At 52.3% G+C, this 21,188-nt stretch overlaps 6 protein-coding genes across 6 annotated transcripts; 2 read left to right on the top strand and 4 right to left on the bottom strand.

Moving 5' to 3' along the window:
• Positions 1–1,389: 1,389 nt before the first annotated feature.
• N0V89_005889 (uncharacterized protein) lies at positions 1,390–6,259 on the top strand (the record flags this gene model as incomplete). Its single annotated transcript, XM_056214663.1, has 7 exons — positions 1,390–1,424; positions 1,656–2,089; positions 2,169–2,692; positions 2,750–3,193; positions 3,317–4,903; positions 4,983–5,183; positions 5,243–6,259. The coding sequence occupies 7 exons, from the start codon at positions 1,390–1,392 to the stop codon at positions 6,257–6,259; spliced, it is 4,242 nt and encodes a 1,413-aa protein (XP_056071930.1).
• A 1,217-nt stretch (positions 6,260–7,476) lies between these two features.
• Positions 7,477–8,617, bottom strand: N0V89_005888 (uncharacterized protein; the record flags this gene model as incomplete). Its single annotated transcript, XM_056214662.1, has 3 exons — positions 7,477–7,537; positions 7,591–8,294; positions 8,504–8,617. The coding sequence occupies 3 exons, from the start codon at positions 8,615–8,617 to the stop codon at positions 7,477–7,479; spliced, it is 879 nt and encodes a 292-aa protein (XP_056071929.1).
• Positions 8,618–9,739: 1,122 nt separating this feature from the next.
• N0V89_005887 (uncharacterized protein) lies at positions 9,740–12,328 on the bottom strand (the record flags this gene model as incomplete). Its single annotated transcript, XM_056214661.1, has 3 exons — positions 9,740–11,860; positions 11,906–11,977; positions 12,026–12,328. 3 exons carry the CDS (start codon positions 12,326–12,328, stop codon positions 9,740–9,742), a joined length of 2,496 nt encoding a protein of 831 aa, XP_056071928.1.
• A 1,146-nt stretch (positions 12,329–13,474) lies between these two features.
• On the bottom strand, positions 13,475–14,698 carry N0V89_005886 (uncharacterized protein; the record flags this gene model as incomplete). Its single annotated transcript, XM_056214660.1, has 3 exons — positions 13,475–13,702; positions 13,763–14,111; positions 14,337–14,698. 3 exons carry the CDS (start codon positions 14,696–14,698, stop codon positions 13,475–13,477), a joined length of 939 nt encoding a protein of 312 aa, XP_056071927.1.
• A 625-nt stretch (positions 14,699–15,323) lies between these two features.
• On the top strand, positions 15,324–18,680 carry PMS1 (ATP-binding mismatch repair protein; the record flags this gene model as incomplete). Its single annotated transcript, XM_056214659.1, has 3 exons — positions 15,324–15,453; positions 15,507–15,972; positions 16,022–18,680. The coding sequence occupies 3 exons, from the start codon at positions 15,324–15,326 to the stop codon at positions 18,678–18,680; spliced, it is 3,255 nt and encodes a 1,084-aa protein (XP_056071926.1).
• Positions 18,681–19,421: 741 nt separating this feature from the next.
• THI4 (thiamine metabolism- protein) lies at positions 19,422–20,524 on the bottom strand (the record flags this gene model as incomplete). Its single annotated transcript, XM_056214658.1, has 3 exons — positions 19,422–19,946; positions 20,001–20,278; positions 20,329–20,524. 3 exons carry the CDS (start codon positions 20,522–20,524, stop codon positions 19,422–19,424), a joined length of 999 nt encoding a protein of 332 aa, XP_056071925.1.
• Between the last annotated feature and the right edge of the window lie 664 nt (positions 20,525–21,188).

Here is a 21,188-nt window from a genome sequence, read left to right as displayed (position 1 = left end):
GGGTGTCCGTCGAAAAGTACGAGATCACTGTCCCTCGCCTTGTCTATGGAAATGGGCAGATTGTCGAAGACTTGTGGTGTGTGCATCTATCTAATCCTCGCGATGGCTGCCTGCTTCCCATGCGAACCCCGCGATATCACATGCGTGTCTACTTGTATAGTCTTGCGAAGAGTCAGGAAATGGTCCACTGCCGCGTCAATTGCGCACTTTGACTCGCCCTGCTGCCCTATGCGATGCTCTTGGGCATCTGCAAAGGAAGCACCAGCAACTGCACTGAGCTCACGCGACTCACCAGGTCAACGAAGAGTTTGCATGCTGCGAACAGCATTGCGAGTCGGCGCAACATTGCACGACCCACGATGCGATCTGCATGAAGCCCGAAATGTGGAGCTGTGGCTGCGACTCACGAGGTTGCACAAGCACGCGAATTTTACCGTTTGGCTGGCGCTGCGGGCGGCGGGTATGCAGGGTCCGCAAGACTCGTTCCGACAGCCGCTGCACAACCTGCAGTGCCAGTTGGCATTGTCCATTTGTCACGCATGGCCAGACGCGTTCGCCAGTGTTGGTTTTCTGGACTGAGCATCTCTGAGGGTCGGCAATTGCGGAGAGGAGCAGTGATGAGTTGTGCACAACAATGCTGCGAGGGATGGCTGACCTCGGATGGTGCGAATACCCTGTATTGACCGCCTCTTTGGCATCCCGCGGTCAACACTTTTCCAGTCGCCAATCCGCACAGACATTGCGGGACCGACAACGCATCCACCCCCCGGCCCTCCTCCTCAAGCATGGTTCCTCGCCGTCCACGTCTTGCCGCCAGCGCGATTGGGCGCGTGGAGAGCGCTCTCAGGGCATGGCATCCCGGGTGACGCGCCCGACTTCGTGATGGTCGACAGCGCGTGAGAGGCTGCCTCGACGCTTGGAGACGAAACGTCAAAGGCACAGGACAAGTTCCTGCAGCAGTGCGAGCCTGAAGGACCCGTCCGCATGAAGTCGAGTACCGTTCGGAGGGACGACTCGTCATAAGTATCCGTGCTCGCTCGATCATATGTCAACGAGCTGTGCACGCTGTCACGACTGCATCGGAAAAGCTGGACATCCCACCACGCTGCTCTTAACCAAGCGCATTCGCTGTAGACCGCCTCTGCTCATTGCCGTCACGAGCACCTGCATTGTCCGATCGTTGACTCTTCCGTACGTCGGACCTGTGCCACGTCAAAGCTCTTGATTGGCACCCCGGCGCAAAGCTCTGGCTGCACGTACACGGCGTTTATGCCCCGTACATAAAGGCCAATACCTACGCTGTGCTCGCGCTCCCGCTTAGGAGAATCAGGAAAGAAAATTTGATACGCTAGCAGTGCAGTTGCTATCAGTGCTGACCTGCAAATCGCCATGCCGAGCTTTGGAAGGAGTCGGTCGAGCTACGAGTGAGTTTAACTTCTCTTACTAGAACTTTTTCCATACACAACTTTTTCAACCACGCTCCACCCCATTTCTCAGCTCCGGTAAGCACGCTTCTGCCTAGAGGCCTGTTGTATGTCCAGCCTCGGCAGCCAATTGCATTGCACCTTCTCAAGCTAGCTGCACCTGCCCGCAATCCGGCGGTGTACATAGTGTTACCAACACTTCCTGAACTTCACTGATCACCCCAACCATAGTGTCTCCAACAAGGAGCAGAAGCAGATCCTCGCCGACATCAACGCCGGCTCACAGAAGTTTGGCCGCAAGCTTCTTTCCCGCCAACCGAGCCACCGCCGGGAAAAGAGCAACGAAACCATCACACCGGTGACGGTCCTTCCTGAACAACAGCAGGAAGAACGCAGAGGACGCAAGTCGACCAATTCGGCACGCCCGAAGCTTCCCAAACGCACCAGCAGTATGAGGAGGGCGTACAACTACTTTTTCGGTGGAGTTCCCCAGCCGGAGCAACCGCCATCCCCAACGTCGCCAGTCGTTACGGAAGCACATGCGGACGCTGTAAACAGCCCGAAGGAGGACACTAAATCTGCACGCAATGTTGGTGTGGACACGCCACCGCAAACACCCGCTCGTGAAGCTTCACAGGCGGCCGAGGATGCGAGCGTAGAAGCTGGTAAGTTATGGCCCAGCACACTACCCATGCCTACTCTCTTTGTATCAATCATCTGCTGACATCACTAAAAAAAAAAAAGTTTCCGACCCGCCCTCGCCCAGCGCTGAGGACCCGCCTGAGGTTGCCATCGAGAAGCTCCGCAAGAAGCTCGACAAGACTCAATCCGACCTTGCAGAGGCCCACTCGACCGTCAAGCGCCAGGACACGACTATCGCCGGCATCGAAGAGGAATACAAGGAGCGGGCACGGGGCTTTGAAGAGCGCGAGTCCACGCTCCAGCAAGACAAGAAGGACCTAGAGGAGCACATGGTTAGCATCGTTGTGCAACAAGTCCGGGAAGCCAAGGCCAAGGAGAGGCACACTGTCGTCGAGGAGTGCGAGCAAGAATTCGCCGAGAAGATTGCTGAGCGCGACGCCCGTGAGGAAGAGCTGAAGAAACAGATCGGTGAACTTGAGGAGCGCGTCAAGGCTTTGGAGGCCGAGATTGCCAGCCTGCGCACGGAATCTGGTGACACTGTGCCCAAGTCTCAGATCGAGGCTAAGGACAGCGAGATTGCTGCCCTGTCTGCGGATAAGTCATCTGCTGAAGACTCCCTTGCAAAGGTACGTCATATTAGTTTCCGCTACAATTATGAAGCATGTACTGACCATCATACGTAGGCCAACTCGGAGCTTGAGCAGCTCCGTGCGGCAAATGCTACCCTGGAAGAAGAGAAAGGGTCGCTTGTTCCTAAGAGTGATGTCGATGCCAAAGATGAGATCATTGCCCAGCTGAAGTCCGAGAAGGATTCCAGCAGCGCCGCATGGGAAGAAGAGAAGGGAGCCCTCGTTCCCAAGGCCGATGTCGAGGCGAAGGAGGCCATCATCGCAACTCTTACCACCGAGAAGAACGAAGCTGTTGAGTCGCTAAACAATGCAAAGGAGCAGCTGGACAGTCAACTCGCCAAGCTTCAACAAGAACTCGATGCAGAGAAGGCCACCCACGGCGAAACTACCGGAAAGTTATCCAGCAAGGATGAGGAGTACAGCAAGCTGCAGGAAGAGCACAATGCTCGTGGTGTGGAGAGCGATGGGCACAAGACCCGCATTACGGAGCTTGAAGCTGTAAGTCATTCCTATTCTACATGACATTGCGTCGGGAAAGCATGCCTACCCTGCCATTGGCAAGTCATGCCGTCCTGATCTTGTCCTGCGTTACACTCGAAAGATGTACTGACCATCTTATAGTCGATCGCTACTCTCGAGGCCGCCAAAGGCGATGTTTCTGGAGAGATTGCTGAACTGCAAAAGTCTGTAGCCGAAAAGGAGGCCGCGCTATCCTCAAAACTCGCAGAACTCGAAGCAGCCCAGAAAGAAGCCGCGGACAAGGCCTCTGAGCTGACCAGCGCTAATGAAGCACACGAGGCGACTCGTGGCGAGCTTGCGACCCATCAGACGCGTGTTTCGGAGTTGGAAGAACAGCTCAAGTCAGCCGAGTCATCCAAAGGCGACGCTGAAGAGCTTGCGAAGAAAATTACCGCCCTTGAGTCCGAGAAGGATAGCGCCGTGAAGGAAGCTGCCGACAAGGCGACCGAACTTGCCAGCGCCACTGATGCTCACGCAGCGACCCGTAGCGAGCTCGAAACTCATCAGACCCGGATATCTGAGCTAGAAGCCCAGTTGAAAACAGCTGAAGCATCCAAAGGCGATGCTGAAGAGCTGGCCCAGAAGATTACCACCCTTGAAGCCGAGAAGGATAGTGCCGTGAAGGAAGTCGAAGACACGAAGCAAAAGATTGATGAACTGTCTTCGGCAAAGTCTGAATTGGAAACCCAGCTCGCTGCGGAGAAGGAGGCCCATGCCAGCGCCGTCATGAAGGCAGAAGACGCCGAAAAGAAGCTCGCGGAGGCTCAGCAGGGTCATGCCGATCTTGAATCTCAAATCCAATCTGCCCGCGCGGAAGTTGATGAGGCAAAGAGCCAGGCTGGAGCTCTGACCACCCAAGTGAACGACCTCCAGGCGTCTTTGATAAAGAAGGATGACGCCATTTCCGCTGCCGAAGCGGCAGCAAAGGGCGATTCCGATGGGTTGTCTGCAAAGATCAAGGAACTCGAAGAGTCACTTTCCAAAGCGCAATCCGACATCGAGTCGAAACAGGCTGCACTGGAAGCCGCGGAAGCAGCGAAGGGTGATGCTGATGGTCTGTCCTCAAAGATCAAGGAACTAGAGGAATCGCTCTCCAAGGCGCAATCTGACGCTGACGCCAAAACAAGCCAGGCGAAGACTGAGGCCGACGGCCTTACCGCTAAGCTGGCAGAGATCGAGGGCTCTCTGAAGGAGAAGGATAGCGAGATCGAGAAGATTCGGGCGGAGTTGACCTCGGCTCAGGCATCCAGTGAGAAGGTCGACGAGCTTACGAAAGAAATTGAGGCCCTCAAAGCTCAAATTGATGAGAAGTCGACTGCTGCCAAGACATCCGAGGACAAGAACGCCGAATTAAGCGCCCAGCTTACCGAGCTGCAGCAGAAACTTGACTCCAGTGTGACCGAGCACGAGTCGACGAAGGCAGGCCACCAGGAGGCTTTGTCGGCACTCGAAAAAGACCTTGCTACGGCCCGCGAACAGGCTGGTGGCGTTGCCGGTCTGCAATCTCAACTTGATGAAGCCAAGTCTGCGCACGAGACGACCAAAGGCGAGCTGACCGCCGCACAAGAACAGTTTTCTGGCCACGAGTCTCGCGTGAAGGATTTGGAGCAGAAACTGGAAGCTTCTTCCGGCCACGAGGCTAAGGTTGGAGAGCTCCAGGAGCAGGTCAGGAGTCTCCAGGCTGTTGAGGTATGTATCTTACCTGTGTTACCCCAAGACCCCGTTACAATACCTTAAGGATCTATAATCGCTGACCGATCTTGTGTAGGCCGCTAAAGCTGAGCTCGAGACACAGCTGAAGAGCGCGACTGAGAGCAGCAACAAGGCTGCTGAAGACCTGAAGACTGCCCAGTCTGATCGTGAGGAGCTTAACAACAAGCTTAAGACGGCCACCGAGGAGGCAGAGAAGAGCGCAGGTGAACTGAAAGCTCTTCAAGAGAAGCTGGACGCTGCCACTGGTGCTGCTACCGTGAGTCAATGATCACCGATCACCATCTTTTCTCTCGTGTATACTGATCATTAATTCAGGCCGACAACGAGAAGCTTGCGTCGCTCGAGAGCACAATCAAGGACCTGCAAGCTAAGCTGGACAGTTCCGAGACGGAATCTAAGGACGCCGTCTCCAAGGCCGGAGAAGAAGCTGAAACTTTCAAGAAAAGGAATGCTGAGCTCGAAGAAAAGCTTAAGGCGACGACCGAGGCTTCCAGCTCTACTGACTCCAAATTGACTGACTTGCAGACCCAACTAGATGTCGCCCAAAAGGCTGCCGAGGAATCGAAGACTGCACAGACTGGTGCGGCGACTGAGCTAGAGGAGCTCACCAAAGCACATGCACAGCTGAAAGAGGAAAGCCAGAAGCACGCCGCCGACCTGGAGACCAGCCTCGCTAAGTTGAAGGACGAGCACTCCTCGGCCGCCGAGGCCCGGGAAATCGCCGAGAAGTCATTGGCAGACGGAAAGGCTTCGATCGACGAGCTCACAAAGAAGAGCGAAGACGCCGAGAAGCGGGCCGAGGAAGCTTTGATCAGCCTGAAAGAGGCGGAGACGAAGGCCTCCACGGCCGAAGAACAGCTCCAGAACGCGCAGAAGGAGCAAGAGGAGCTCCAGGCGAGGCTGAACGCTGCGCTCAAAGCTCCCAGCGATGCTCCGAAGGAGATCGAGAAGCCCAAGGAGAATGGTGATGTTGCCGCTCCTGCCGCCACCGAAACCGAAGCCCCGGAGACTCCAAAGGAGAACGGCGATGCTGCTCCCGCCGCAACCGAAGCTGCTGTCCCTGCTGCCGCCGAAGAGGCGGCACCGAAAGAAGATGCCCCCACGGTAGAAGCGCTTAAGGAAGAGGCCCCAAAGGCAGATCCTCCGGCCGTGAATGACGGTGCCGACGACAAGCCTGCTGATGACGCTGTCCCTGCTACACCTATCACTGAGGATTCACCTGCGGATGAATCTTCTGTTCCCGCCACGCCCATCACCGAGGACACACCTGCAGACGGAAGCTCGCCCAAGACCCCTTCCAAGAAGAACAAGAAGAAGAAGGGCAAGAAATAAGCGTTCGAAGTCCGAGCTGTTGACCCGGGCCAAAATTCGTCTCGACGAACCCGCGGATGAAGTTCCCCACTCTAAATTGTATCAGAGATTGTACTGTCTTTTTTGCGACTGCTTTTTTTTTCGCGTTGCGTTTTACCGTTCACTTGCGGCATATGGCATTATACCCCCACCTGCACCTGTTTTTCACAACGCGAGTGGACATGAGTGTGGATATGGGTTGGCTTCAAGTTTTGCATAAATTGTGCTCACGAGACATGTTGATGGCAGAGTATGACGGTTATGCTTACGGTCGATTGATACGATTTTTGGAAGACGATGACGGATAGGATGTAGTTAATGATTACAAATTGAGTCTTGTGTATACTTGAACGAGTGGTATGAGATTGTGATAGTGTAATATGAACAGTATCTGATCATTTGAATATATTCGTCTCTTGGGGAGATTCACAGCGGCCGACGATAAAAATTGAATTGGTTTTCGCGCCGATATGGGAGACGGCTATGTAGTATCTGATCGCAGCTTCAGACATGTACTATAGCTTAAGTTACCCTATGCTACGTGATTATATACGTATAGCTTGCCTTACCTCTAACAGGAGAGGTTAACTTTTGAGAGGAGTTGACGCTGAATAGTCTAACTTTTTGGGTCGGCCACGGTGATGATAATGGTGGGCGGAAGAGTGGAAGGGTGACGGTGCGTAATTCTATTAGTGTGATGATGCAGCTTGTCATACAAGTCTTCAATCCGGATATTCGTTAATCGTATGTGCCCATGGCTTGTACTAGCGACATAAGTATACTGTAGGTCTGCACACTACCTCACGCATGCCGGGCAACACGAGATACCGCGTCTGGTGATGAGGTACTCACTATAGCTATGAGAATTGACTTGAAAGCGTCCATCTTGCCTCTGTACTACAGTAGACGCAGACAAAATAAAAATGAGTCACTGTCAATCTCATATGCGTTCGCAGCAATTTCTACTTGCATATTGTATATAAGATAATGGGCCCTAGATCATATATCTGGGCCGTGATGAACAGTTCACCCAATATTGCAGAAGAAGCTTCGACGGTCTCAGGCAGCCTCACTAGCCCAATTCTGTCTTTTTTGGATTGCCTTGCAGCCCTTCAGGAAACTTTTCAACCAATGCCCGCATCTCTCGTTTAGCCCTTCGGTCCGTTAGCATCGGGTAGTTTCGCTTTACCACGGACAACCTACATCTGGCGGAACTTGGTCTCACCAGGGTAGAGGGCAGACACAAGGAAGTCATAACGTCTAAACAATGGTCAACATTGAATTAATGAGCGAGTAACGCTGCAGCCACGTACAAGGCATAAAGGGCGTTGCGGTCGTCCCAGTCCGCATGCGGTTCAGAAATGCCCATGACCTTCTGGTATTGCTCGAGATATCGCCTGCCCAATCTATAACGTCGAGCGCGCCAGGGCCCGAGTTCAGCCTCATTATGGCCCCAGTAGGCGCAAGAATCGAAGATCATTAAATCTCCTGTATCCGCATCCGGCATGACGTTGCCAGGCCAAAGATCAGAGTGTACCAAGCAAGGCTCAATAGAGCACCCACCTGTTTCCAAAGGTCGAAGGAGCCGTGGTATGACTTTGCTGCAAAGTTCATCGAAGAGGTCATCCAATTCTTCGTCCTCGCCCTGAGTTTGCTTCTCAAACTCATACATCGCTTTCATCGCTTGAGTGTACCAGATTTCCCAGCTCTCCTGCCAGGTATTATCGTTCGGAATGTTGGCAAGATGTGTCGTAACTGCGAAGCCGAACTTGCCAGTTGGCGATTTCCCCATACTGGAACGGTGGACTTCGGAGACTATATCCACGAATTGCTGGACGTCAGGCAGCTCATCGATCATGTCATGGAATTCGCTCAGATAAAACCATGTATCAGGCTCGTCTTTAAAATTACCAAAGCCAAGGGGCTTTGGTACATGGCCAGGGGTGTAGGTATAGTATGCTTTTTCCGATCGGAACGCGCCTTCCATCATACGCCGGCCTGCCTCACCGGTTTCACACTACAAAAGCTATAAAAGATGCAAAAGAGGTATACTGGGTAACTGGAAGGACACTGACCTTGATGAAGTAGGATTTAAGCTCGCCATTCCGCAACTTTGCGTCGATTCGAAACGTTTTGCACCATGCACTTGCCCCGGAAGGAACGATAGAAAGTATCTCGGTATCTCTTGGCAATGCTGGAACAATGAGAATGGAAGTCCAGTGTCACCAGTCGAGACAAACCTGCTATAACAGCCTTATCCAAGCGATCGATTTGAATAGGGTTCTCCTCGCGTTCCCGCTTTATTTTGAGGGCGTATGCATCAGCCGGGTTGGTAGACATGATGGAGGTGGCTTTAGTCTGCGAAGAAGTGACGGCTGGGAAGGATGCTGATAGGGCTGGGTTGCGATAAGTTCAGCAGTACAGACTCGATCCTGGAGCCGACAAAGAGAGGTGTAGTCTATATATATCGTTGTTACGGAGGTTCGATGTCACGGCGCATCAGGTTAGGCACCAACGGACCATAGGATGTGACGACTGAACAAGGTGCCCAATATGAAAACAGCACACACGTCGTGCAATGAGTGGGTTCATCGGGCTATGGTGTTTTAGGAACCTATGGTGGTGCTAATACCCACCTGTTCGCCCTAGCCCCCCGCTATTGCTGTGCCGTAATGCTATACGTTTCTGGAATTTCCGACGAAGGTTACACAGCTTGTACCCGGGTATTGCTTGATGATGATGTAACACAAGAGGAGGAAGGTCTATAAACAATGTTGACTGGATATTCCGTGGTTACGAACGAGAGTGGTTTAAAGAGATTGTTGCAGCCTTGAAAGGCTAAATGTTTGAGCTTCCGATGCCAATCCGCTGTTTCTATTACCTCTTGAGCTCTATTCGGGAATTGATCTAGAGAATTCAGTCTTGGGTGGTCGCGGAAGCTAAGTTGCGTCACGGGTCTCGAGGTAAGCCGTCCCTAGCGTTATTTTATTGGGGATCTAATGTGTTGTGTTAATCCAGGTTTACATGCTTTCCAGAACATGATACGGACCTATACGAGGAGCGTGGTGGAACGATGAAGTGTGCAAATTAGCTTAAGATTATGGCGTAAGGTAATAGGAACAGTCACTTCGAATTCCTGGAGACTTGCATCACTTTCCTTTCTTTCCCTCACCCTTTCCGTGACTTAGCCTCCTAACTCTTCAATGTGAGACATTGATAACATCCTTTTTAGAATTACAAAATAACAAATGATACTCTCGATTAAAAAACTACAAGATAACAAAATCAATGTAACAAAACAAAACCCATTACATCGGCCTTGCCAGTACCAGCCAGCCGTAAAGCCCAAAACCAGGCGCACGCGCCATTACCAAATCATGATCATCCCAATTCGGCCAGGACCCTGATCTCCCGCCGTTCCCATCATCTAAACCTCATGTATAGACGCTCTCCGTATAAGCATTAACCTGCAACCCCTTCTCCGCCATCTCCACATTCTCCAAAAACTTCATTGGCATCCACACCAAATGCCCCCCTGACCTTGTCCAACTCTTTCCGTACCTCCTCCACCGGCCTCGACATATCGTACAGATGCCCCTGCTTGTGTTCTTTATCCTGTTTGGGGTTCGGCGTAAACTTATCGTAGTCCTCAAAAGTGAGGATGCTATCATCGGGGTCTGCATGGAACAATTCGCGGAACACTTCGGTGTTCGTGGACGCGCGCTCCGTCCACATTTTCCATAGGTCGTTGCCGAGCGGATCGACAACGAAATCGGCTTCAGCGCCGGGAAGGGTGTCGTTGGGGGAGTGCTCGCCTGGCGGCTGGGCGTTCGGGTCGTCGGAGGCGTCGAGGGACTGTGGGGGTAGTAGGCCGAGGTGTTCGCGCCAGAGATTAGAGCGGAGGGTGTGCGCGTGGCGGCCAGCCTTGAAGGGTTTGCCATCCATGGTGATCTCCACCAGGTCTGTGTCCTTCATAACGATGGAGAGCTCACTGTCGTGGTAGCCCAGCTGCGAGCGGTCGTTGATATTAGAGGAACCGCAGATGACGTATTCGTCGTCAATAATACAGATCTTGGCATGCACGTAAAGTTCTTCTTGAAAAAAGTTTTCTTTCTCAGCTTCAGGCTCACCTTCCCAATCTTCGGTGCTGGGCTTCTTTTCCGTGAGCATGGCGTCATCGGCGATGGAGTCCGGGTCGATGAGCCCGCCTTGGTCGCCCAATCCAACGGATTCTTTTTCCTCTCCTACGAACTGCCGCCTTTTCTCTCTAGCGCGGTTGCGTGCTTCTTCACCGTCGTCGAGCGGGGCCTCGAGCTCTTCGATTTCGGCTACCTGTAGTTCCTTATACTTCAAGCCCGATTCCTCTTCTTGCTTCTTAAGCGTTGCGTTGACGTTGAGTCGGTCGTATGAACGAAGATTGAAGAAATAAATGTGGTCTTCAGGGTTTACACCCTGAGCCTTGACTTGCCCAAAGATGCTGTGCTCTCCTCTGCAGATAGATTTGTACTGGTAATCCATGATGGCTCTTGTTCCAGTAGCCGCGTCCTCTCTGAGATCGCCAGCGAACCCAGGAATGGCAGGAATAATGATTATGACTCTGAACTTCCGGCCTTCTTTGCCTGCCCGGACTACTGCGTCAACTATCGCGCGGCCGATCTGATTGTGGATAGGGCTCTGCTCCTCGCCTGTAGCTGTGATGAAAAATTGGTTCTCAATGTAGACGTAGTGCTCCGCTTCGCGGATCAAATCACAATATGCGGTCTGAATGCTGTGTTCAGCAGGTAGCAGCCCGCTACTCCAGTCTGCACTGCTTCGTACTACCTGCGCATGCACAGTCCCGCGATTGTCGAGATTCTTCCCACTAAGCGGACTCAACGGATGATGTGTATAGCCGCCGACCGGAAACTTAGGCCGCTGGACACCGACAAGATCTTCATCTTCGCCTTCTCGACCCTCAAGCGTCAGCCACGGATACCGGTCGTCTCTTTTGTACTTGTCTCGCTTGCAGAAGTTCCAGCGAAGAACGAAGTGTTCCGCGATGTCGTACACGCACGGTCCAATGACGCCCATCGCCACATCGTGCCACGGCATGCGGCCATACTCCGCCTTACTGAGCTGGTTCGACTTCCAGTCCTCCACGCTTTGGAAGTCCATAATGCGGTTGTTGTTGAAGTCTTGTCCGGGGAAGATCTCGTTCTGAATCCCCGAAGGATGCACATCTGCCAGGGGATGCTGCTTCTCGTCCCAGCGGCCGTAGCAGAGGTCCAGGCCACCGATAAAAGCTACTGCGTAATCGATTACAACAAACTTCTCATGATGAGCCCAATAGAATGTCATATCGCCGGCATTCTCAAAGACATTATGATCCGGGTGTCTCATGAGCTTGATGTTGCCATAGCCGGGTGCGTCCTCATCAGTAATTAGGCCCATGATGGCATCCTTGGTGTGTCGGCTGTTGCAAGTGAGTGCTGCAGATACTTCCTTGTATACCACGATGAAGATCTTAACGCCTTCTTGTGCCTTCTTCTTCAAAAGCGAGTCGAGACGCCACTCCTGGTTGTAGTAAGGAGGTCGACGTAGGAACTGTCTCACTTAGCTCATGGACACCAATTCCACGGTAACACTCACAAGTTCCGGAGACAACCACCAGTCCTCAATGTATATCGTCTCCTTGGCATTACTCAAAGCCTCGGAAAGAGCCTTCCTTCATTCAGCGTCCACATCCTCAGGATTCCTCAAGCTGCTTACCCAGAAATAATCTCGGCCGTCGACATACCACTTGATCATATTGCCGTCTCTTTCTGGCGCAAAGCTCTCAAAGCGGTGGTTTTCACGGACCCGACTTCTCTTCTCGTCGGTCTTCTGCTCATGTTCCTCGTCATGGCGATGGTTCGCATTCAACAGGTTCGCAAACTTCCCAATCTTGTGCTTCGCATGCGTCGCCTTGACTTTCACCTCATACAGATGCGTATCCTTAAGCTTCTGGCGCAAACTAGGAAACGGATGCGCAATCTTGTCTTTCAACCCCCGGTCGCCTGCGCCGTCTGCCATGTTTGTTTAGCGGGGTATCGGGAATGTTAGCGCGCCTCGGTGAGGGGTTCAATGGCAGCGTGGAATGGGTCGATGCGAATAGCGGAACGAGGGGCAGACGTGTACATAAGACACTGCGAAGGCTGGCCCGTTGTAGCCTACAAACCTGCATTCACTGTGTTGCGATACTTGGCAGGTGATTGCAAGGATAGTGAGACCATCTGGAAGGGACGGCAGCGACCAATGACGCATGCCAAGGAAACCCCGCTACTGTATGTCGTGCCGTGAACCACTATCCTTGTCGGGCGCTGCCACAAGGCTGAACACTGTTTCTGGTGTTGATGGGTCTCATTCTTCAAATCAAGACCGAACATGTCAATTGATGCCTGCATGGTACCCATGTGAGCCAGCCTAGTTTCCGCTGCGACCTTTCGACAGCAGCAGCCGGTGCCCTGGTGAAAAGCGTGATCTGACATCTCGCATCGCCGTTGCCGAATCTTGCATGAAGGAAATATAGCTTTAGCTGCATGCGGCTAACGCCGGAGGATTAAGAATTCATTCTCGCGTACGGCCCAGACCGGCGGATCATGAGCGTCATTGCTGTCCTCGATATGCTGAGCTTTCACGAGTGCTGACCACACGCACCAAATCGAGCATCTAGCGGACCATTCGCGCAGCGTTATGCACAGCATTGCTTGAGGGCGTGTCTAAAGGAAGGATTGAATTCAGGCGGTATTGTGAATGTATAAGAACTGAACGCTTCCAGTTACTGCCAATTTCAACGGACAGTGCGTACTTACTGTTTCTCGCTCTCAACGCCCACGGTGACCGACAAGAAAACCGAATTGAATTCGGTAGGTTCGCTTAGAATGCTAATGAAGTATTCATAGTATAGTTCTTGCTAGTGTAATCCAGAAAACCTCAAGCTATGATACGTCTCCAAATTTTGACTCAATACAGTATCGTCGATGTCCATACTGTATCTAAGGGCAGGATCTGGGGACAAAAAGTCAGTTTGAGTGTCAAAAAAGGTGACCAACTATATCTGAGTTGGGTTGAAGCAAGGCTCCTGTCGAGAGTGAGCCGCCTTCGCAGCCGCCTTCTGCGTCGCGCAACTGACAACCATGGAAACCTACCGAGCTAGCCAATATGCAATTCAAGAAGCATCTATTCCTCCATTGGGCCAGACCTTAGCAAGTCCTGGCGTATAGGCCACACCTCACTTTCTCTAATGGAAAATTTGCATTCCTTGTTGAAGGCTGAAGAAAGGCCCCAGCGACTATACAAGATTTTAATAGAATCATCGAGAGCAAAAGGTTTCGTGCTTCCACGGATATCAACGTAGTATTGCGACGGTGAGTACGAGATGTCGGCGGCCTTGTAAGCTTGCTTTTCCTAGACGAGGATATTAGCTTCACACTTGTGGGCCGAACAATATATAAGCATGACGCATACCTTTGACCACTTGTCCTCTGACAATTGAAAGATGGCGGTGACATTTCTAGGGAATACGCTCACATGCTCGTCATAGTGTATGATTGTAATGTCCACGCCCAGATCGTGCTTGAGCATGTATACCGGAACACGGAGGGCTTCGAGGAGGTTCAGGTGATGACGATTGTCGCGGTTATGCCCATCTTCATCAACTGGCTCCTTGTAAGCCGTCATCATGCAAAACTCGACGTGTAGCTGTGATGCAATGGCGGGTCTGACGTGACTACTGAAGTCATGCAGGGCGTCGAAGATGCTTTGTACAAGTTTCTTCTCCCCATCGTGAAGGTTGTCGTAGAAGGTGAGGTAAGTGCTGTAGTGTTCGTATTTGATACGGATTTGGAGGTTACGGATATGGTCAATTGGTGTAAGCCCAAGTGGCTCAGCGCTTTGCGGTGTCCTTTGTTGGCCAGTGAAGTTATATATCGGATCTCTGAAGAGAAAATTGGATAGCGCGTTTTCCAGGGTGCACACTGAGAAAGTGTTTGATTTGTAATAATAGATCGATGCTTCTCTGGCTATATGGTGTCCAACATACGCAGGATCGAGCAATCTGCTGTCTGGATAAACGATGTTTTCATCCCGCTCAATGCTGTGATCCTGTCTGGTCGCTCCTTCGGGAATCAGGATGAAAGGCTCATCGTGTGTCATGTTGGTTTCTTCTGACCTTAGAGGCTCGGGCACGTAAGTCGTGAAGTGGTAAGAGCCTACTGGAATTGGGGCATCCTCAAGGTATAGATATTTGTAGAGGAGTTCCCTAAGCTCTAATGGGAGCTTTGTGCGCATCATATCCGCCAGCTGCCTGGAGTCCGCTTGTGCATGTTGCTGTAATTGGCGCTCGAAGTCAACATTCAGCCTGCATTGTTCCTCCTGCAGATCTCGTATCCTAGAGTTTCTCATTAGAAAGGAATGTAAACGCCGTATGTGGCTTTCGGCCAGAAGTGCACACCGAGATGAAGCGCTCGAAAACGTAAGTTCAAAGTGGCTAAAAGATGGCCCGGACTTCTTGGCGTAGCAACTCCCTGTGTGAACACCGACAATACGGTATCACGTTGCCTCTTTAGACACTCATCATGAAGTGAGTTACCCCAGGGTTCTATATACTACCGGCCAACCTTTGTTCGCTAAACAAGGAACTCGTGTTTAATGAAAAAGAGCGCCCAAGAAGAGGGTCCGAGTTATGCCTTCTGCCTACGTGACCATTCATACGACCAGAATTCATTGGTGGATATGGTGCGTTGGAGCACTTACTGACGTTGCGTGCGTGCGGATTGCCCGTAGAGCTGTCGCAGTCTTTTCATTGAAGCGTTCAACTCGGACGACATAATGTCTCGGAGTTACAAAGACTATATTATAGGTTTCTGGAAGTCTGAGGTCGTCGCGAGATGTAGGGTTCAAAGTGGGACGAGATTTACACTAGCCCTATGGGTACAAATCTTGGCGCCGGTCATGTGGGGACGCGTCCACGCGATGTGGTAGCGCGTCGTCACCGAGAGCACCGCAATGCTAACAGGCATGGGTTGATATGGCCACCATCAAGCCCATCGAGGGCCGCTCAGTGCATCAAATCCAGTCAGGGCAGGTCATCGTCGACCTGATCTCTGTCTGCAAAGAGCTGGTTGAGAACAGCATCGACGCAGGCGCCACCTCCATCGGTACGTTGAATGCCCCGCTGCACCAAGAGCGCGATGGCTAACGCTCCCCGTAGAGGTCCGATTCAAGAACAATGGTCTCGATGCCATTGAGATCCAGGACAATGGTTCCGGCATCGCTCCGGAAGATTATGAGACTATCGCCCTAAAACACTACACATCCAAGCTCTCCACCTACGATGATCTCTCCTCGCTCCAGACGTTCGGCTTCCGCGGCGAAGCGCTATCCTCGCTCTGCGCTCTCTCTAAATTCCACATTGTAACAGCTCGAGCATCAGATGGACCAAAAGGCACAAAGTTGGAGTTCGAGCAGTCAGGCAAGCTCAGGGGCACGTCGGTGGTCGCGGCAAAGCAGGGTACAACAGTTGTGGTGGAGACCTTGTTCCATAACCTGCCCGTGAGACGGAAAGAGCTGGAGAAGAATGCCAAGCGGGAGTATAGCAAGGTGCTAGAGCTGCTTCAGGCGTATGCTTGCATTCGCACGGGCGTGAAGTTCAACATCAGCAACCAGCTGGCGAAAGGGTGCGTCTTGCCCATTGAAAGAGCCAACATATGACTAATGTGTATTTAGGAAGAAGACCGTGGCATTCTCTACTAATGCTAATCCCAGCACGAAGGAGAACCTCGCAAACGTGTTTGGTGCAAAGGCGCTCCTCGCGCTTATTCCGCTAGACCTACACTTGGAAATGGATCCTTCAAATCGTACGGGTGCGACTCAGAGTGCGCGTAACCAGAGCACCCAAGAAGACGGATCCCACGCCGTAAAGATCGTCGGTCATATCTCGCGACCTGTAGTAGGCGAGGGTCGTGGGCTACCTGATCGACAGATGTTCTTCGTGAACTCGCGCCCTTGTCATCTACCGCAAGTTAGAAAAGCCTTCAATGAGGTGTATAAATCGTACAATATGTCGCAGTCACCGTTCGTCTTCGCCGACATCCAGCTGGATACTAATGCCTACGATGTGAATGTCAGCCCAGACAAGAGAACGATCATGCTTCATGACCAAGCCGCGTTATTGGAGAGCTTGAGGGATGCCTTGGCTGAGCTTTTTGAAGGCCACGATCAGAGTGTGCCTCAAGCGCAATTGTTGGGCAGGCGGACACCGTCCAATCTTACCTTTAAAACACCATCGATGCAAAACCGACCAAGCACAACTTCCGTTCCTGACGGTCCATTCGATCTCGACCCTGTCCCGGAACCGCACAAACTGTCCTCCACGTACGTTGAGAGGTCAGGGTTGTCACTATCGGCAGAGGCGCCGCCTCGCCCCGGCTTCATAAAAGCAAGTCTCGTTGAAAGATTCGCCGAGAGAGACTCCGAGGAGAGGGTCATCGGCCCTCCAGACCGTAGAAAGGGGAGTCTTCCTTTAGAGCATGCTAGGACCACTGAGGTGACGATGGATCACCGGATGTCACCTCGAAGAAGTAGGTCTCCACCTACGGACAACGCTCCTGTACAGCCTGTCCAGCGTGAGGAATCCCCTCTATTCGAACCAGAGAGCGAGACTTTGCCATCGATTAGAGAAGCCAGACCACGCTCCAAAGTAGTGGAAGACTTCAATTCCCGAATTGCCTCTCAACATACGAAACCTACGGCATTAGAGTACACATTAAGACATCCAGAACCCGAAGCGGCAGACAGGGAGGAGAACGAAGAAAGCATACCGGCTATCATACAGACTCCACATCGCCTCACTCAAAGCACCATTCAGAACGCTTTTGATCGCATGCGCCCCATGCGCACGCCTGTGCAACAAGCTACTATAACAATTGGCGACACAACCACAGTGTCTACAGTCGGTAGTGAGTCGCGGGCATCTAAAAGGGCACGTATTCATACCCCCAAATTCTCTACGACCGGCACTCCCCTTTTGCAAACGCCAAAGCGGCCCGACTTCCTGAAGGGCCTGCGTGGGTTCGCCGCTCCCGGCACGCAGCTGGAAGAAAGCGATGAGGAGTATGAAGGTGATCAAGACAGCAGTCTGCGTATTGTACCTGGCCGTTCTCCATCTCCGCACAAAAGAGGACCCCATCCAGAGTTTGAGCCTCCGTGCACAGATGAGATTGACATATCATCAAGTGCTCCACCCCGTACCGTGCCAGATGAGGAAGATAGCGAGGATAACGAAGATGCTGCAGCCGCCCCTACTGTTGAGGCTGACGACTCCGATGAAGAGTACATTGATGAGTTAGAGAAGAAAGCCCGCGAAGAGGCGAAGATTGCTCGAATGATTGCTGAAGCTGAAGAGGCGGCAGCAAGACCTACGGAGGAGAACTTGAAGCGGGCTACCAAATTATTCAAGATCTCTCAAAAGAAATATTCTACCATCAATCTGGAACGGGTTATCAAGACGAATATACCCTCTCTTACAAGATACCTGCGTAACCTCGGTGCTGCTTTGCAGGAAGCGGATAAGCTTCAGTCCGCAGGCAGCCTACCCACCAACACCCAGCTAAACAACCAAGACCCAGAAGAGCGCCTTTCTTTGACAGTCACAAAGTCTGATTTCAATGATATGATCATAATAGGACAATTCAACCTAGGCTTCATCCTCGCGGTCCGTCCACCAACAGCAACCTCCCCATCCTCTGACCTTTTCATAATCGACCAGCACGCCTCAGATGAAAAGTACAACTTCGAGCGCTTCTCCGCAACCACAGTCCTTGTCTCCCAGCGCCTCGTTCACCCCCACCCCCTCGAGCTCACTGCCGTAGAACAAGAACTTGTCGTCTCCAACACCCCCTCACTGACCGCCAACGGCTTCGTCGTAGAGCAAGACTCAGATCCCGGCGACCAAGATGGTCGGACTCGCTTCAGCCTCACATCCCTTCCGATGAGCAAAGAAGTAACCTTCACGCCGCACGACCTCTCCGAGCTCCTCGCCCTCATCATGGATAATCCCCCTTCCTCCTCGCTGTCCACGTCCCCGCACATCCCGCGTCCTTCCAAGATCAGGAAGCTTCTAGCGAGTAGGGCGTGTCGGGGGAGTGTGATGATTGGCAAGACCTTGAGGAAGAGTAAGATGGAGGATATTGTGAGGCACATGGGGAGTATGGATAAGCCGTGGAGTTGTCCGCATGGGAGGCCGACTATGCGGCATCTTTATGGATTGGAGAAGTGGGATGGGTGGGCAGAGGGTGACGGGGTGAGTGGGTTGTTTGAGGTGGGGATGCGGGCGGACTGGGGAAGTTATTTGAAGAGGAGAAGGGATGAAGGATGGGCTGGGTGAAGCTGGTTGGATATGGGATGGTATTGGTGTGCAAATTTTGACCATTTATATTGGTGCCGCGGGGATATACTCAGCGCTTGGAGGGGTTGGCATGTATTCCCAGCATATTGAGTTGCATATCAATTGCTCAGTTAAAACAAGGTTACTCACAGTGGAAGGTTCCGCGCCATCTGCCACAGCAGAGCCAGGATCGTTGTGCACCGTAGATTATGACTAAGAGCACAAGGCAACGTGTCTTGTTGACAAAATTCCAATATCCATTGAGTAATCCTATGGCTCTCTTCGCTGGAGAAGACGGAGGCTTTGGCAGCTTTCATGGGCTTGGCGTAGCCTCCTTCGTACTTTCCCCAGCCTGCAAGGCCGAGGGTGAATAGAACGTGCCAGGTACCCTTCAGCATCAGGTTTACCCAGTCTAGCACCCCGATATCTAACAAATCCTATCCCAGGGGTAAGGAGAAAGGCCGCGCATTGAGACTCCAGTTCCGTCTAGACTCAGCAATGTCGAAGATGCGATGAATCGGCCGGATCGCTTGCTCAATTCATCGAACAAGAATCAATGCACATATTATAGACGTCATCAACTAGAGAAATGCTCAGGGATGCAGCGAAACAATTGAGCGAATGTAATTTTCATTGGTTTGTTGCGCGCGAATGTTAGCTATAGAGTTGTAGCGACGGTATGAACGCGACAAGGAAGCAATAGACACTCAAGGGTCTGAGATATACTTCACTCTGGGCCCTTTACTCGCTGTTCTCCACCTTCCTCTCATCAATGACCTTCAAAGCCTCCTCAGCAGCCTTGACACCGCTCAGTGCCATAGCGCCAAAGGTAGGCCCCATACGGTTTGCACCATCGACCTCACTCAACTCCATACCACCAACGATCAATCCCTTGACAACCTCCCTAGTGCGCTTGACAATTGCATCCTCAGCAGTGCGCATGTCCAAGCCCCTCATGCCGCCGAGCTTTTCAAGCTGCTGCATGCTAACAAGGCGCTTGACACAGAAGGCACCGAATGGGCCATCGTGACCGGTTGTAGAGATGACAAGTGGGGCGTTGATGGTGTTGGGATCCATGCAGGACTGGTCATCATGGTGCATGGAGACGAGAGTCCAGTTGGTGACGACACCAGCGATGCGCACTGCATTAGGGTCGGAGGCAGTGGGGTTGGGGCGCGTGATGAGGTCCTCAACAGCAGTAGCATTGAAGAGCTTGATGTTGGGGAAGGACAGAACCTTCGAAAGGAGGGTCGAGGTGAAGAGCGCCTATATTGTCAGGATGGGATCTGGGGGCAATGGTATGACGGTTATGAGACTTACTGCATGCTTCACTACAACGAAGTCGCCCTCATCTTCATACGGAACGCCGAGGTCGTTCAAGAAAGCATCGGCGGGCTTACGCATGACCATAGCGCTGAAGAGCTGGCCGCCAAGCCAAGCGCCACCTCCAGGAGCGACACCTGCTTCGACAATAGCGATCTTAAGATCAGGACGCTTCTTGGCGAGCTCGTAGGCAGTGCTCAGACCGCAAGAGCCTGCACCGACGATGACGATGTCGGACTCAGCGTAGTTGTCAAGGTCGGTGAAGTAGCGACGAGCTAGGAACAGTCAGTCCGAAGTCTTACAGGCCCGAGAAATGAAGCCGTACTCATGGCGCGAGAGACCTGGCTCTCACGAATAGGAGAGAAGGTGAAACTCTCCCATTTGTCCTCCATCTCAGCCAGGGTTTTAGCCTGACCATTGACAGCAGGCTTGACCGCAAGGTTGTTCAGGGTCTTCTTGACAGGCATGGTAAAGCCGCTCACAGCGACGGGGTTCTCGAAGGTAGCGGCGGGAGGAGACATCTTGGCAAGTTATCTCAACGGTGTTCGAAGCCTGCGAACTGTTAAGGTTGTCCTCAAATGGCAGGAGTAGGAAGGCATGATCCTTTCGCTGGTATTATCCAGATCAAGTTGGAACCGTATAATCTCAGAACGAGTCCAGCATACACTTCACCCACAGAATCCAGTCCGGCATTCCGGATGGTTCTGATGGATGAAGTGCAAGATGGAAACGAACACCGGTCCATGCTCAGCATACTTAACACTGATTTTACCTTGATGTGGCTGGGATAATGCCCGCGCACAGAACATGGCTTCGTGCGTGACGAGCTCCATACTTTGGGTATGATCTAGACATCAATCAGCGTCTGTCTCGAATGGAGGGGGGCAGAGGGGAGTACGAAGAGTCAATTGCTGAATTGAGGTTGTCTGGGAGCAGTGAGAAGAAGAAAGGGGCAGAGGAGGGGCAGTCGCGGTATTTGAGCATGGAGTGGTTTCTGCCAGTGTAGCGGGTGAGGGGTAGTCGCGGCCTAGAGCTGCACAGTGAGCTAGTGTGAACGTCAAGCCCCACGCCTGGAGCATCGCTAGAGGTGCTATTCGTTCGGGTATACTGCAAAGCTGTTGTGATGATTCAAAGCGGAGCCTGTGATGATCCACAGCAGCTGTACGCAGCGTGCGATTGGTCGTG

The sequence above is a fragment of the Didymosphaeria variabile genome (assembly GCF_027946475.1).
Source record: "Didymosphaeria variabile strain IMI 356815 chromosome Unknown scaffold_4, whole genome shotgun sequence".
Taxonomy (NCBI): Eukaryota; Fungi; Ascomycota; class Dothideomycetes; order Pleosporales; family Didymosphaeriaceae; genus Didymosphaeria; species Didymosphaeria variabile.
Note: the sequence above shows the minus strand (reverse complement) of the source record. Positions and strands in the feature narration are given on the sequence as shown.